The sequence below is a fragment of the Bison bison genome, unplaced genomic scaffold (genome assembly GCF_000754665.1).
Source record: "Bison bison bison isolate TAMUID 2011002044 unplaced genomic scaffold, Bison_UMD1.0 scf7180017864238, whole genome shotgun sequence".
NCBI lineage: Eukaryota > Metazoa > Chordata > Mammalia > Artiodactyla > Bovidae > Bison > Bison bison.
In genome coordinates, this window is record NW_011494810.1 from 2,330,910 (window position 1) to 2,346,697 (window position 15,788).

Consider the following 15,788-nt stretch of genomic DNA (forward strand, 5'->3'; position numbering starts at 1 on the left):
TTGCTCCTTTATGTAAAGTAGTGTTTCTGCCTTTCTGTAAGATAACTGTTTGCTACCAAGTTATGGAGATGGCTGACTTTTCTCCAAATGCAGAACGATGTTTGGCATAGTTTGGCTTGAAATATGAGCTATAGAATACAGTTGAAATTTGGTTTTAGAGGCATCAAGACATTTATTTTTACTGTCATAAGAGTGGGTGTGTGGGGGATACCTCTGTAAAGATTTTGAGCTGAATACAGAAATTTATATGTATTCGAGTTTGCCTGCATTTTATAGTAAGGAAGGGTGTGCTGCTGCTAAGTCACTTCAGTCGTGTCCGACTCTGTGCGACCCCATAGACAGCAGCCCACCAGGCTCCCCCGTCCCTGGGATTCTCCAGGCAAGAACACTGGAGTGGGTTGCCATTTCCTTCTCCAATGCAGGAAAGTGAAAAGTGAAGGTGAAGTCACTCAGTCGTGTCCGACTCTAGCGACCCCATGGACTGCAGCCCACCAGGCTCCTTGGGATTTTCCAGGCAAGAATACTGGAGTGGGGTGCCATTGCCTTCTCCAAGGGTGTGCTAATCTTCATTACTTTCTCCCAAGCATTTACTTTGGCTCATTCTTTTATTGAAATTACATATAAGAAATTATTCATCGACTTCCTATCTGCCTCTTTCTCCCAAACCCATCAAAAGCAGCAAAGAAAATGAGAAACAGCAGTTTTCTGTCTTTGATTAAATGAGGAAAACCTCAAACACGAAACTCTAAAAAAACTGAGAAAAATTGCTGAGGGCAGAGAACAGTGGGCCATCCAGGGAGACCTTTATAGCAGGGCCAGTGTGGGACTGACCCATGCAGCGGAGCGGCCTACCTGGGGTGGGGGTTGGGACAAAAGAAGAACATTGGATACAGTAAAGTAGAAGGAGAAGGTTCTCAGAGAGAGAGCAGGTTACATGAAGGACCTGGCAAATGGCTGCCTCAGCGACATGGGGAGCAGGAAGGGCTCAAGGGGAGACAGTGGCCTGGCAGCTGCCATTCTTGGTCAGCTCAGAAGACGAAAGGTCAGCAGCCTCAGTCACATGCACTTGTCTTATGAGACGTCCCATGAAATAATGCAAATACCCCAGGCCCTCCCCAACACCATCCTGATGAAAACAGCTCATCTAAGAAGTCAACCACAAAATGAACAGGCGAAGAGTCTATACTGCAGGGGAAAAAAGAAAGAAAGTGGAAAAATAAAGAAACAAGTGAAGAACATCTCTCAGACCTACTGAACCTGAGTCTTAGGATTTCCAGGTGAATCTTAAGAACATAAAAGCTGGAAAAGCTCTGTTCTTAAAAGACCATTTTCAGCCAAAGATGAACAGAAAAACTAGCAGCGACGGCAACAAAGTGAGTGCTAAATGCATTCACATGTACAACTGAGACAAACAACTGCAGCAATTTTGGTTCCAGAAAATAGACTTAGAAATAATCGAAGAAGTTGTCTTCAGTAGAGTCGGGAAAGGAGAAGCAGAAATGGTAACAGATAGTACTAATATACTGATTTTCTCAGCTTTCCCAACACAATAGTAACTAGATACTATCTTAAGCTAATAAACAATAAAGAATATATTTAAAGGTATAAGATAGGGTGGCAATACCAAAAACATATAAACACGAAGGCAGGAGCCTAGAGGGCTCCTCACGGGGAATCTGACCCCCAAAAATTGGCTCATGTCATACCTACTGTGAACTTCCCAGTTGGCAAGGCCCACCATGTTCTCAAAATCCCTGGTTAGTCCCCATTCTTAATTATGAGCAGGGAGTCATAAATTGCTAGACATCTGAGAAAAATGTTGAACACACTTAAACAAGAGAAAAAAAGCAATCTGGAGGAAACATACTATACAGGGAGAATATTTTATTTATGTGTTAAAACTCTTCAGGGGACTTCCCTGGTGGTCCAGTGGTTAAGACTTCGCCTTCCAATGCAGGGGGTGCAGGTTCCATCCCCAGTCAGGGAGCTAAGATCTCACATGCCTCCCGGCCAAAACACCAAAACATAAAACAGAAGCAATATTGTAATAAATTCAATAAAGACTTAAAAAAAAAAAAAACCTTCAAATTACACACCCCAAATAGTGAATACTACCGCATGTAAATTTTTAAATTAAGATTAAAAAAACTATCATTGAAATCTTTTTAAAAAATTAAATATCCTTAAAATGGTAACAATGCTATTTTTTAAAAAGAAGGATGGAAGGAAAGGAGGGAGAGAGGGATGGAAGAAAAAAAGGAAGGAAGGAATGAAGATTCAGAAGAACACAAAAATAGGTCTTGGAAATTTAAAATCTGGCAGCATAAGTGGAAAATATGTAAAGTAAGAGTTGGAGGGTAATTTGAGAAACTCTCCCAACAAGGAGGGCAAAGAAAAGGGATGGAAAAGATGGGGAAAATAAGAGAAATTCTCTAGGAGTTCAATCATCTAAATGAGAAAATGGAGGGGGAGAAATAGTCAATGATCCCCGAAAATAATAATTTTAGCAATGTTGCCAAAACTGAAGACCTTGACTTTTAAATGTTGAAAGAACCCTTGAAAAAACCTATAGACCCACAACAAGGAAAGTTACTGTGAAATTCCAGAACATTGAGGACAAATAGAAGATTCCAAAGGCTAGAAAAGAGGAAAAAAAACAAGACACACAGAAAGATCAAGAATTCCAATGGCTTTAGATTTATCAACAACCACTCTGGAGGCAAGTGGACAAGAGAGTAATCCTTTCAAAATATTGAAAGAAAATTATTCCCATCCTAGAATTTCATATTCAAGATAAACCAGTAACCAAGTAACTAGACTTCCCTGGTAGCTCAGATGGTAAAGAATCTGCCTTCAATGCAAGAGAACTGGGTCGAATTCTTGGATTAGGAAGATCCCCTGGAGAAGGAAATGGCAACCCACTCCAGTATTCTTGCCTGGAGAATTCCATGGACAGACCACGAGGTCGGAAAGAGTCAGACATGACTGAGCAACTAATATTTTCAACACTTCAGTAATCAAGTGGGAAGGTTGAACAGGAATATTTTCAGGCATGCAAAGTCTGGTAAATTGACTCCGAAGTACCTTTCCTTGAAAGGTTACCACGACATTCTCCACAAAAACAAAAGAGATAAACAAGAAAGGGGAAGAGATGGATGAGAAGAACCAGAAGATCCAACAAGGAGAGAAGTTATGGAAATCCCCAATAGAACGTTGAAAGAGAACCCCTGGGTGCCCTCTCCCATTGCACCACCTTTATAACTGGAAGACATGCAGCCTGCTGAGCCGGTCATGAGTCTCAACTGTACTTGTTTACATAGGAAGCATTCCTGCTCTTTTCCATGCTGTGCTGCTTGCATCAGTGGAGGATGCTCAGCCCACCACATAGAAACAGTCCCTTCCTCCTATCTCATTGCTGCCAGATGTGCAGCTCCTGCAAACTCCAGAGACCTGTGGGATTTCCCAGCTGGGATTTCTCTCTCTGGGAAATTCCACTCATGATCTTGCCCACCAACTTCCCTGAGGAGGGCCTCAGAGACTCTTAAGGAAACTGAAGCCAAGGGTATGCCTCAGAATCTCTGTTCAGTCTATCATCTGGGGCTTCAACAAACAGTGGCTATACTGCCCTTTCCTTCCACAGATGGGTTTCAGTTCAGCTCGGTTCAGTTCAGTCGCTCAGTCATGTCTGACTGTTTGCAATCCCATGGACTGCAGCACACCAGGCCTCCTTGTCCATCACCAACTCCCGGAGTTTACTCAAACTCATGTCCATCGAGTCGGTGATGCCATCCAACCATTTTCATCATCTGTCATCCCCTTCTTCTCCCGCCTTCAATCTTTCCCAGGATCAGGGTATTTTCCAATGAGTCAGTTCTTCACATCAGGTGGTCAAAGTATTGGAGTTTCAGCTTCAGCATCAGTCCTTCCAATGAATATTCAGGATGATTTCCTTTAGGATGGACTGGTTGGATCTCCTTGCAGTCCAAGGGACTCTCAGGAGTCTTCTCCAACGTCACAGTTCAAAAGCATCAATTCTTCGGCACTCAGTTTTCTTTACAGTCCAGCTCTCACATCCATACATGACCACTGGAAAAACCATAGCCTTGACTAGACGGACCCTTGTTGGCAAAGTAATATCTCTGCTTTTTAATATCTCTATTAAAAGCAGAGACCTAGATTGGTCATAACTTTTCTTCCAAGGAGCAAGCGTCTTTTAATTTCATGGCTGCAGTCACCATCAGCAGTGATTTTGGAGCCCCCCAAAATAAAGTCTGTCACTGTTTCCACTGTCTCCCCATCTATTTGCCATGAAGAGATGGGACCGGATGCCATGGTCTTACTTTTCTGACTGTTGAGCTTTAAGCTAACTTTTTCACTCTTCTCTTTCACTTTCAAGAGGCTCTTTAGTTCTTCTTTGCTTTCTGACATAAGGGTGGTGTTATCTGCATATCTGAGGTTATTGATATTTCTCCCAGCAATCTTGATTCCAGCTTGTGCCTCATCCAGTCCAGCATTTCTCATACTGTACTCAGCATATAAGTTAAATAAATAGGGTGACAATATACACCCTTGATGTACTCCTTTCCCGATTTGAAACCAGTCTGCTGTTCCATGTCCAGTCCTAACTGTTGCTTCTTGACCTGCATACAGCTTTCTCAGGAGGCAAGTCAGGTGGTCTGATAGTCCCGTGTCTAAGAATTTTCCACAGTTTGTTGTGATCCACACAGTCAAAGCTTTGGCATAATCAATAAAGTAGAAGTAGATGTTTTTCTGGAACTCTCTTGCTTTTTTGATGATCCAGTGGATGTTGGCAGTTTGATCTCTGGTTCCTCTGGTTTTCAAGGCTGTACAATGCATTCTTTAGGAGTACATAAGTAAGGAGTTAAGCCACAAAGAAAAGCAAGGAGGACATACATAAGTGAGGCTAGGAGGAGGTTAGGGACCTTGAGTGGTTTGTGGGGAAGGACAAACGGAAGAGTAGTTATGGTTCTGGTAACAGTCTATTTCCCAACCTGAGAGATGAGTATGTGGCTATTCACTCTATTATTTCCTCTTTCAACTGAAAATATACCTTTTCTATATTCTTATCTATATATGTTGCATTTCACAATAAAGTGTTTTAATTTTTACATACATGTATACAGATATTCCTTGCATATTTTTTGCTCCAAAATTATAACTCCAAAAAAAAAAAAGGCACCTGGGAGAGGGTAGCTGTTGTTTCCTTGTAAAAGTCTATGCAAATAAGCAGAGACTGCTCTTAACTTTCAAATACAAGCGCCTGTTGCAGTTCATGGGGAGTTTGGGGCTCAAAAAGAATTAGAGCCCAAGCCTCCAAATGTTGAGTTTGCACTCCCTGATGAAATGACAGCAACAAACTAGACAAGGATCAATTCCACCACAGTACCTCCCAATCCACAGCCTCATTTCAAACCCTGTACTCTCATACTACCTGCCAGCTAGACTCACACCCTTCAGTCACTCACCATAAACAGTAGAAGAAAGTACACGCCTCTTCTTGCAAGACCATTCTCATCTCCATGCTCGGACTTCGTGGGGCTTCTCACTATATTATTCAAGAAACATCAAATACCCTTTCAAACTTTGAACACCCTTTCAAACTTTTTCAGTAGTAATTCCCTCTGACCGAAGAGTTATCCAGCCTCCACCCAATATGACAAAAATCCTACACACCCTTGAAAGTGAAAAGTGAAAGTGTTAGTTGCTCAGTCATGTCCAACTCTTTGCAACTCCATGGACTGTAGCCTGCCAAGTTCCTCTGTCCATGGAATTCTCCAGGCAAAAATACTGGAGTGGGTATCCATTCCCTTCTCCAGGGGATCTTCCCAACCCAGGGATCAAACCTGAGTCTGCTGCATGGCAGGCAGATTCTTTACCATCTGAACCACTAAGGAAGCCCACACACCCTTGAAGGCTCACTTTGAAATTCTCTCCCTCATAAAATCTTCCCAGACTCTCTGGACTCCCACATCAACAAGTGTTCTGAATGTCAGCCCCTATCACACTGCACTCAGTGGCCTTGTCTCTCTGTGCTCTCTTTTCTAAACCAAGAGCTCCTCAGCCAAGAACAGTATCTTTTTCTTCTAAAATTTCCCCCATCACCAAGTCAAGCTATGACATGGAGTGCTAACAAAGGCCTAATGAATAAACAAATTATTTTTCAATAGGACAAATTGGAAACACACAGATGCTCTCTCATCTGAGTGATCCGTTTAAATCAAAGAAAATCAAGTGGAAGTTGGAAGAATCCTCATGGGAGACCTAATATTCCCCAGTGAAGCGAGTTCTATAGATGAGCTCGGCCCAGGAAATGTCAAACACCCGTTATGTGATGCTCTAGGGCTATGGCTTCCAAAAGGGCAGTATTACATTTCCAGGAAGAATATTCTTTCCTTCAAGGAGACAGTTTTGTCATCTGCAAGAAAATTAATGCTTCCTTAGCAAGGTGAGCTTCCTTCTCAGGTAAATTACTAAGAAAGACTGTGATCCACACAGTCAAAGGCTTTGGCGTAGTCAATAAAGCAAAAGTAGATGTTTTTCTGGAACTGTCTTGCTTTTTCCATGATCCAGCAGATATTGGCAATTTGATCTCTGGTTCCTCTGCCTTTTGAGGAGATACAAAGAATGGGATCATGAAATCCGTTCCTGAAAATATCTAACTATCCAAAGACCTGTTCCACCAGTTTCCCTGGAGCACAGAGTGCCTCACTCTCCACCCTGAATTTCCTTTAGGGGGTGCTGAAGGTCAACAGCTGCAGCAGCACAAGGTTCAGTCTCTGCAGAGGCAGATGGTAAATGCCCTTGTTGTTCAGTCACTCAGTGTCCGACTCTTTGTGACCCAATGGACTGCAGCACACCAGGCTTCCCAGTCCTTCATCATCTCCCAGAGCTTGCTCAAACTCATGTCCATTGAGTCGGTGATGCCATCCAACCATCTCTGTCTTCCCCTTCTCTTCCTGTCTTCAATTTTCCCAGCATCAGGGTCTTTTCTAATGAGTCAGCTCTTTGCATCAGGTGGCCAAAGTATCGGAGCTTCAGCCTCAGCATCAGTCCTTCCTATGAATATTCAGGGTTGATTTCCTTTAGGATTGACTGGTTTAATCTCCTTGTAGTCCAAGGGATTCTCAAGAGTATTCTCCAACTCTACAGTTAGAAAGTATCAATTCTTCAACGTTCAGCTTTCTTTATGGTCCAACTCTCATGTCCATACATGACTACTGGAAAAACCGTTGTTGCTTGTTGCTAAGGCACTTCAGTCGTGTCCAACTCTGTGCAACCCCATAGACGGCAGCCCACCAGGCTCCCCTGTCCCTGGGATTCTCCAGGCAAGAACACTGGAGTGGGTTGCCATTTCCTTCTCCAATGCATGAAAGTGAAAAGTGAAAGTGAAGTCGCTCAGTCGTGTCCGACTCTTAGCGACCGTGTGGACTGCAGCCCACCAGGCTCCTCCATCCATGGGATTTTCCAGGCAAGAGTACTGGAGTGGGGTGCCATCGCCGCTTTGACTATATGGACCTTTGTCAGCAAAGTGATGTGTCTGCTTTTTAATATGCTGAAGGTTTGTCATAGCTTTTCTTCCAAGGAGCAATTGTCTTTTAATTTCATGGCTGCAGTCACCATCTGCAGTGATTTTGGAAACCAAGAAAATAAAGCCCATCCCTGTTTCCACATTTATTTGCCATGAAGTGATGGGACCAGATGCCATGATCTTAGTTTTTAGAATGTTTAGTTTTAAGCCAGCTTTTTCACTCTCCTCTTTCACTTTCATCAGGAGGCTCTTTCGTTCCTCTTCGTTTTCTGCCATAAGGGTGGTATCATCTGCATATCTGAAGGTATTGATATTTCTCCCGGCAATCTTGATTGCAGTTTGTGCTTCATCCAGCCGGGCATTTCACATGATGGACTCTGCATATAAGTTAAATAAGCAGGATGACAATATTACAGCCTTGACGTACTCCTTTCCCAATTTTAAACTAGTCTGTTGTTCCATGTCCAGTTCTAACTGTTGCTTCTGGACCTGCATACAGGCTTCGCAGGAGGCAGGTAAGGTGGTCTGGTTTTCCCATATCTTTAAGAATTTTCCACAGTTTGTTGGCAAGCCCGAGTTTGTAATTGACAGGTCCTTAACAGACATGTGAGTGGGAACAAGCAGCCAATGGGGACCAATGACACCACCATGAGCACCTGTGTGAATAGATGCCCTGGAGAACTAGGTTCAACCTGCAACCATGCACGCACACACACTCTCTCTCTCACTCACAACTGAGTACTAGATAAGGCTCCAGGGTCTTAAACACAACCCCAGGGAAAGGGTAAAACCCTCAATTAGCGGAGCTTAGTTTTTGCCACTCCAGCAGAATGGGAGTTCAAAGCAGAAATTGAGTTATAGAAAACTTTAATTACCTTCTTTGGGCTATGCTGGGTCTTTGTTGGCTGTGTATAGGCTTTCTCTAGTTATCATGAGTGGGGGCAACTCTCCTGTCGTGGCACGTGGGCTTCTCATTGCAGCAGCTCCTCTTGTTGCCCAGCACTGGCCCTAAGGCAGCACAGGCCCTTGGGTGGTAAAGGCTCAGTTGCCTCATGGCATGTTGGATCTTAGTTCCCAGACCAGGGATCAAACCCATATTCCCTGAATTGGCAGGTGGATTCTTAACCACTGGACTACCAGGGAAGTCCATAATTATATTTCTTGCACAGGTGAATTTATGAACAGAGTTTCCTCCTTGCTGCAGTAAATATTTTGGAGGCAGAATCAACAAGACTTGGAGGTCTGATGTATGATGCAGTGGTGGGGAAGAAGTCTCTGTCCCCTCTGAGATACCTGTCTCTCAAATGCCCCAGGCAAATTCAGGTCTTCAATTCTGTCTGCAAAGTTTTCCTTCCTTCCTTTGATGTTCTTTTCTCACAGACTGTAACATAGGTTCTACTGCTCTTGCCCAGTTATTTAATGATTAGGAGCCATTACTGGTTACTCTAATAAAGCAATGTATTTACTAGCAATTTACTATTTACTTCCTAGAAAAAGTATCTGAAAATTGCCCCATTCAGACTTCTGCACAATAGTCACTTAAGTTAGTCCATAGGGCCTGGAAGAGGTCACGGCAAATTCTCAAATGCTCTGCCTCCATGAGTATCTTATCTGGAGCTTCCTGTTTTATTCTTTCCCTGTCCTTAAGCTCCACTACCCTCACAGAAGGTCCAGTCCTCACCCTGGTATTCGAGATTATTTCCCACTGGATCCCATCTCTCGTCCTCTCAGCCTTAAGTCCTTTTCTCTAAACCTCTCTTCCTCGCGGGCGGTGGGAAGGGTTTGTCCCAGGCCTTCCTGCCCAAGAGTAAAAAGGCACTTCTCAAGTGTAGAGGGAGGAGGATTGAAGGAAAAGAAAGGAGAATTAGTTACCTCCCTCAAAAAGTGTTAATAAATTCCTTAGGTGGGCAAGGCCCAACTCCAGGACTCAAGGAGAGGAAGGCACCCTGATCTGACAAATTCCTCCCAGAATACAGCCCCAGAATGAGGGTGGCAAGCTGGATGGGGCTCAGGAACTGCAGTGGGGCTGCCTGAAGCACACACCTGTGTGAGGCCCATGATGCCCAATCTCACCTGTGCAGACGGGACACTATGCTGAGATGGTAATCTGGTTGGCATCACCCTTATCGTTTCCCCTTTCCTCCTCTCCACTCAAGCAGCTGGTTCTGTAACTGTTGCCCTGAAGTAGGAATAAAGTACTACTTTATTGGAAAGTGGAAAGTAGGAGAACATATAAACCATCCAGATTTTGTGTTTCGAAAGTCCAAGCTCTTACAGACTTGATGGTTGAGGTCAGTGGCCTGCAAACTTTCGCTTCCCGCTTGCTTCCCGCTCCCCAAAAACAGTTTTTAAAACTACACACCCTTTCACACAGGACTAGCTACAAAAACTGGAGTACCTAGAACAAAATGAGAATGTGGGCCCCTTGCTCAAACGTTATTAGGAACTTCAAAGGACTTCCCTGGTGGTCTAGTGGTTACTTACAACTCTGTGCTTCCACTGCCAGAAGCCCAGGATCCACCCCTGGTCAGAGAACTGAGATCCCACGTGCTGTGCAATGTGGCTGGGGTGGAGAGGAGGGGATAGCAAGCAATTCAAGAAGTGATGGCAGACTGTTAAGCCAAGCTCAGAGCCCTTCTGAATTAGAGGTCTTGAGTGACTGTGCAGGTTACACCTCCAAGAAGCTGGCTCTGCTCTCACACATTCTTAAGTTAGCATGTAAATATATATATATAACTTTAAGCAGTTGCTAAAGATGTGATTTTAGTATCCTGAATACTTGCTTTAAAAATATTTTCTTCCTGGGATTTCCCTGGTGGTCCAGCGATTAAGACTCTGTCTCTCCAATCCTGCCAACTATGCCAATTGTCTTGCTGTATCTCACTGTGTACACTGTTTGTTGAACCCATGGTAGGTAAAGCATGAGTGGGAAAGCTGGAAGAAAACTCAAGGAGACATAGGAACTGCAGACATGTTTACTCTCTCCAGATTGGCACAGCAGCCGTAGCAGCAGCAGACATGCTGTATTCTCCCTTCTCATGGTTGACCCAGTGGACACAGCCATAACACAGCCTTACCACCATAACACAGCCATAAGGTAGCTGCAAGGGCTTTTTCAGGTGGAATTTATGTATGCTTACAGAACAAAAGTGGAGAAGGTAATGGCAACCCACTCCAGTATTCTTGCCTGGAAAATCCCATGGACGGAAGAGCCTGGTAGACTGCAGTCCATGGGGTAGCGAAGAGTCGGTAACGACTGAGCGACTTTACTTTTACTTTTCACTTTCATGCATTGGAGAAGGAAATGGCAACCCAGTCCAGTGTTCTTGCCTGGAGAATCCCAGGGACAGAGGAGCCTTGTGGGCTGCCGTCTATGGGGTTGCACAGAGTCGGACACAACTGAAGCGACTTAGCAGCAGCAGCAGCACAGAACAAAAGTAGCTCGTGGCCAAGGAAGTGTGAGCCACATGCGCAGTGTTATAAGTGATCTCAGCTGTTGCATAATCATTATTTACAAAACACGGGGCGAGAGCGAGGGGGCGTGGGGTGAGAGAGCCTAACCACCAGCATCTTGGCTGATTTGCTGTTTCCCTTTAGACTCTGTGCTCCCAATGCAAAGGATGCAGGTTTGATCCCTGGCTGGGGAAGATTCCCATATGCCATATTGTGCAGTCAAAAAAAAAAAAAGGAAGAAAAAATTTTTTCCTTCAGTTCTCAGAGCAGTATAGTAAGTTAATTCAATGTATGAGAAAGATCTGTCTTGACTATTCATCGATGTTGAATGAATAAACAAACTGTGGTACTTCCATACAGTGGAATACTACTTAGTATTAAGAAGGAATGAGCTTCTTAAGTATTAAGAAGGAATGAGTATTAAGAAGGTTACATGCTACGACATGAATAATTTGCAAAATAATTATGCTGAGGGAAAGAGGTCAAACAAAACAAAGTGCATGCTACATGAAAATGCAAAACACTCATAGAGACAGATCAGTGGTTGCCTGGAGAGAGGGAAGGAGTGGGAGGGAAAGATGACAGTTAGGTGGAACCATGTAGCTGAAATCTCCCCAACAGAATGAGTGAAAGTGATGTATAATCATTAATGGGTATTGCTCATAAAAACAGCCCATGCAACCCTTGCTCTACCTTCTTTCCCATCCTCTCATTGAATGGAGAGACCAACAAGACAGAGAGAGTGGACCCCTGAACGACAGCCTGAAGCAAAGTCCCCTTCATCCAGCATTGGACTGTGACATGAACAAGAACTAAGCTATTATGGTATTAAACCTCTGACATGTTGGAGTCGGTTGTTACAGCAGTTAGCCAACACTGACTAAAACAGAGTCTAATGTAAGCTCCCTGCCAGGAGATAGCAAGCTGGTTCCCTCAAAGTAAGGTTCTGCCTGGGGGCTCAGGCTGGTCCCCCAAGGCTTGCAAATTGGGCTCAGCACTGAGGGTAGGTCAGCTGAGGGAGGGAGCATTTCATAATACTCTGCCAGTTTTCTCATAAACCCATCGAGCAAGTCCTGATATGGCTAGGGAAGGAGCCAAACTGCCCACCAAGCTGCTAAGAAGTTCTTCTGTAGTAAGACCCTTTGGTGACTATTCATCTGGAACACAAATAACCCTAGGCTCTGAAGCCATTCTGGGCAGTTTATCCACATTTATCTTCCTCAAAACTTCTCATCACTAAGCCTTTAGTCTGGTTCCTTTCAAGTCCCTGACCAACAGACCATACCATTAACTAATGGCCAGGAATCAGTGCATCTTCACTTTGGGGCCTCTGGGCACACTTCCCTTTTCTAGGTCCCTCAGGCCTTGTAGGAGGAAGACTAGAAGACCCTAGCAATCCACTTTCAGCAGGAGCCAACATAATGTGCAAAGCCATTTATAAACAAGGCTTTAGGTTCTTCTTCCTTAATCAATCCATCACAAACAACTCTCTCGGAGTAGAACATCAGTTGCAGAAGAGGCAACAACTTGCTCAGGCAACCTACTTGTGCCTTTAAGGCCTGTGGGATCCCAGCCATATATGTCACGTCCTCTTCATGAAGGAGTGAGGCCTGGTCATCCCTAGTTCTATATCTAGGTAGATCAGATACCACAGTAGCTCAGGTCATGTGATCACCTGCTGTGCCATGATCAGGCATCCAATTTCAGCAGACTCCTGGAGTAATGCAGATGTTTCTCAAAAGGAAAATAACTGTTGCAAGAGGTCATAACTTTGTTCCAAAATCCAATGCCCGAACATAAAAGCCCAAAGGCAGGACCATCTACCCTACAGCCTGATCCAGTAAGAAAACCATCTCTCCTTGTATGGTCCCCCTTAAAGTTGATAGTTTTCAAGTGATCCAGTATTAGGTAAAAATAATATACCTAAATTTGGTATATTTTATATTGAAGTCTAAAGTCTAAAGAAGTCCACAAAGTAGTATACCTCTTTCTTAGTGGTCAGGAGTGTGGTGTTCAGCAACTTGTCCTTTATTTGGTGCAGAATATTACAATACACCCCAGAACCCTAGACAGTTCACCGAGTAGACAGACCCCTATGTATTTGTGGGATTTGTTATCTGCCCTCTGGCACACATTTGTGTGCTTACCAAATCATCTAGGGTATCCGCCACTTCCTGTTCTCAAGCTCCATCTGGATACTGTCATCAGTATCACAGTACATTAGCCTGATATCCCCTGGAATGGTGATCTGGTCAAAAATTCCTGTAAGCTGAGTGTATCCAGACAGTGACACACCCGTGAAGCGAGACAGTAAAGGTCTATTGCTGCTCCTGCTAGAGGAATACAAATTATTCCCGAGCTTTGGTAGAGAATAAAAAGCACTAACCTGACCTATCATTGTGGGCCAACAACTGTGCTGGTCTGCTCCAAGAATGACCACTCTGAAAAAGTCCTTCAGTTGGGTTCCCTACCAGAATGAGTTTATCATAATGCTCGATCATTTTTTAAGACCATCTATCTTCTCTGTTGAAGTATGAATGGATAAAGAAAATGTGATATAGACAGATATCTGTATATATATAAAGGAATATATAAGTATATACTATATATGTATGAGTATATATATAAGGAATACACAAAAGTATATATACTAAATATAAAAGAAAATTATTTGGCCTTAAAAAAAGAAGCGAATTCTGTCATTTGCACATATATGAAATTTGAAAGGCATTTTAAATGAAACAAGCCAGTCACAAAAAGACAAACACTGCATGATCTCACTTACACGTGGAAAACTTTTTTTGAAAAAAAGCTAAATTCATAGGGCTTCCCTGGTGGCTCAGTAGTAAAGAATCTGCCTGCTAATGCAGGAGTCATGGGTTAAATCCCTGGTCTTCGAAGATCCCACATGCCTCAGAGCAACTAAGCCCGTGTGCCACCACGACTGAGCCTGCTCTAGAGTCCAAGAGTTGCAACTACTGAAGTCTGTGTGCCGGAGAAGACCGGTGCTCTGGAACAAGAGAAGCCACTGCAATGAGAAGCTTGCACAGCAGCAAAGACCCAGCACAGCCAAATAAATAAATAAATATTTTTTTAAAAAGCTAAACTCATTAAAAAGAGAGTAGAACAATGGTTACCAGAGGCTGCGGTGTAGGGAAAAGGGGAAGGTTTTTTGTGTTTCTTTAAAGTAGAATGCTGGTTGCCAGGGGCTGTAAGGATAGGAGAATGGGACCTTATTTAATGAGTATGGAGTTTCAGTTTAGCAAGAAAAGTTTTGGAGATGGATGGTGGTGATGGCTGCACAACAATTTGAGTGTATTTAATACAAATGAACTGTACACTTACAAATGGTTAACACGGTAAGTTTTATGTTGCACATATTTTACCACAACGAAAATAAATAAATGGAGAGAAAACGCCATCTATCTTCTGTTCTGGCCATACTGAAGAGTTAATGTTGATATAATGGGAATCACCCTGAATCTTTCAAATCTTTGACGGTATCCCTATAACGAGATGAAGTATTATTTTTTCATTCGGTAGTTAGGGAGAGCTCCAGGGCCTTCCATTCAGCCCTTACTCCTTAAGTCCGGCCAATGTCAAAACTGTGCCCTTGATGGAGCAACAGCAACTCTACATATAACCAACCATAAGGTTTCAGGATACCACTGACCCTTGCATGAGACAAGTTGCACTCAAAACTGTTTTTTAAAAATTTGTTCTATGCGCATGTCACATATTCAAAAAAGACTAAACATCCCATTTTAAACAATTAAATACATAATCATTACACTTTTTTAATGTTCCGTTGTGTATCACTCAGAACCCTCTCACACACACATATACTTTTTTGGAAACACTGACCTAGTATGTGCCCCAGTCATCTCATCTTTATCACACTTGTTGTAATTGTGTATTTCAGTGTCCACTCTTCCCACTAGACTGAAGAGCTGAGTCTCCCTGTCCTAAGCACCAAACGCTGGACTCCCCGTGGACCATACACTGAAAATAAGGATCTAAACAATCCCTTCGTCCCATTCAGCTCAGGCTGTCCACAAGCCCATGAGTTCTGGCTGGCTGATGCTGAGCAACCGTTTCACCTTTTGTAGCCCCCGCTTTCACCGCTGCAAAATAGGAGCTATCGCACCTGCCAGGTCGTGTAGGTACGAGAAGTCGAGTCACGGCTGTGAAAGTAGCGGAGCACTATAGAAATTACTAATATTACTAACATTCACTCATCCATTTAACAGCCAGTTTTGAAGCGCCCAGGGCCGTGCAGCACGGTTACTACAGCGCACACCCGCTCCTGGCGCAGGTCTCATCCGCGGAATCCCGAAATGAGGAGGGCGTTTCCTCACCAGATTTACTCTCCCGCAGAACTCCGGGTAGTGACCTTATGCAAAATGGCGCAGGCGGCCTCGGGGGCTAGTGCGACGGCGCGGACTCCGTGTGCCCTCTGACCTGCTGGCAGCGGTGGAGGGGGAGCCGGGCGCCGCCATATTGGCTGTTGTCCTGTGTGGGGAGCGGCGGCGGCGGCGCGAGTGGAGCAAGGGAGCGGCGCGAGAAGCAGCATGACTCGGAGGCGGAGCAGGCCGAGCGGCGGCGCGGGCCGGCGCGAGCGGGCGCGGGCCACGGGGCCGCAGAAGCCCCAGGCGCCGGAGCCCCCACCGCCGCCGAGCCTGGAAGCGGGAGCGGGTGCAGGGCCCCCGGAGGCGCCGGCGGAGCCCTACCGCGACGACCCCAGGGAGGAGGACGAGCCCAAGCTGGCGCCTGGTCCCCAGGTAGG

The 15,788-nt window shown here is 44.4% G+C and overlaps 1 protein-coding gene across 6 annotated transcripts in view; it reads left to right on the forward strand.

Moving 5' to 3' along the window:
* The first annotated feature begins 15,486 nt into the window (after positions 1 to 15,486).
* Positions 15,487 to 15,788, forward strand: part of FAM193B (family with sequence similarity 193, member B) — a 30,802-nt gene continuing 30,500 nt past the window's right edge. For 4 of the 6 annotated variants that reach the window (XM_010846527.1, XM_010846534.1, XM_010846528.1 and 1 more), the window contains exon 1: positions 15,487 to 15,783. In XM_010846527.1, coding sequence (XP_010844829.1) covers positions 15,574 to 15,783 — 210 coding nt within the window. In that variant the 5' untranslated portion in view covers positions 15,487 to 15,573. The remainder of the gene's footprint in view (positions 15,784 to 15,788) is intronic. The other 2 variants (XM_010846531.1, XM_010846540.1) reach the window with 2 other exon arrangements.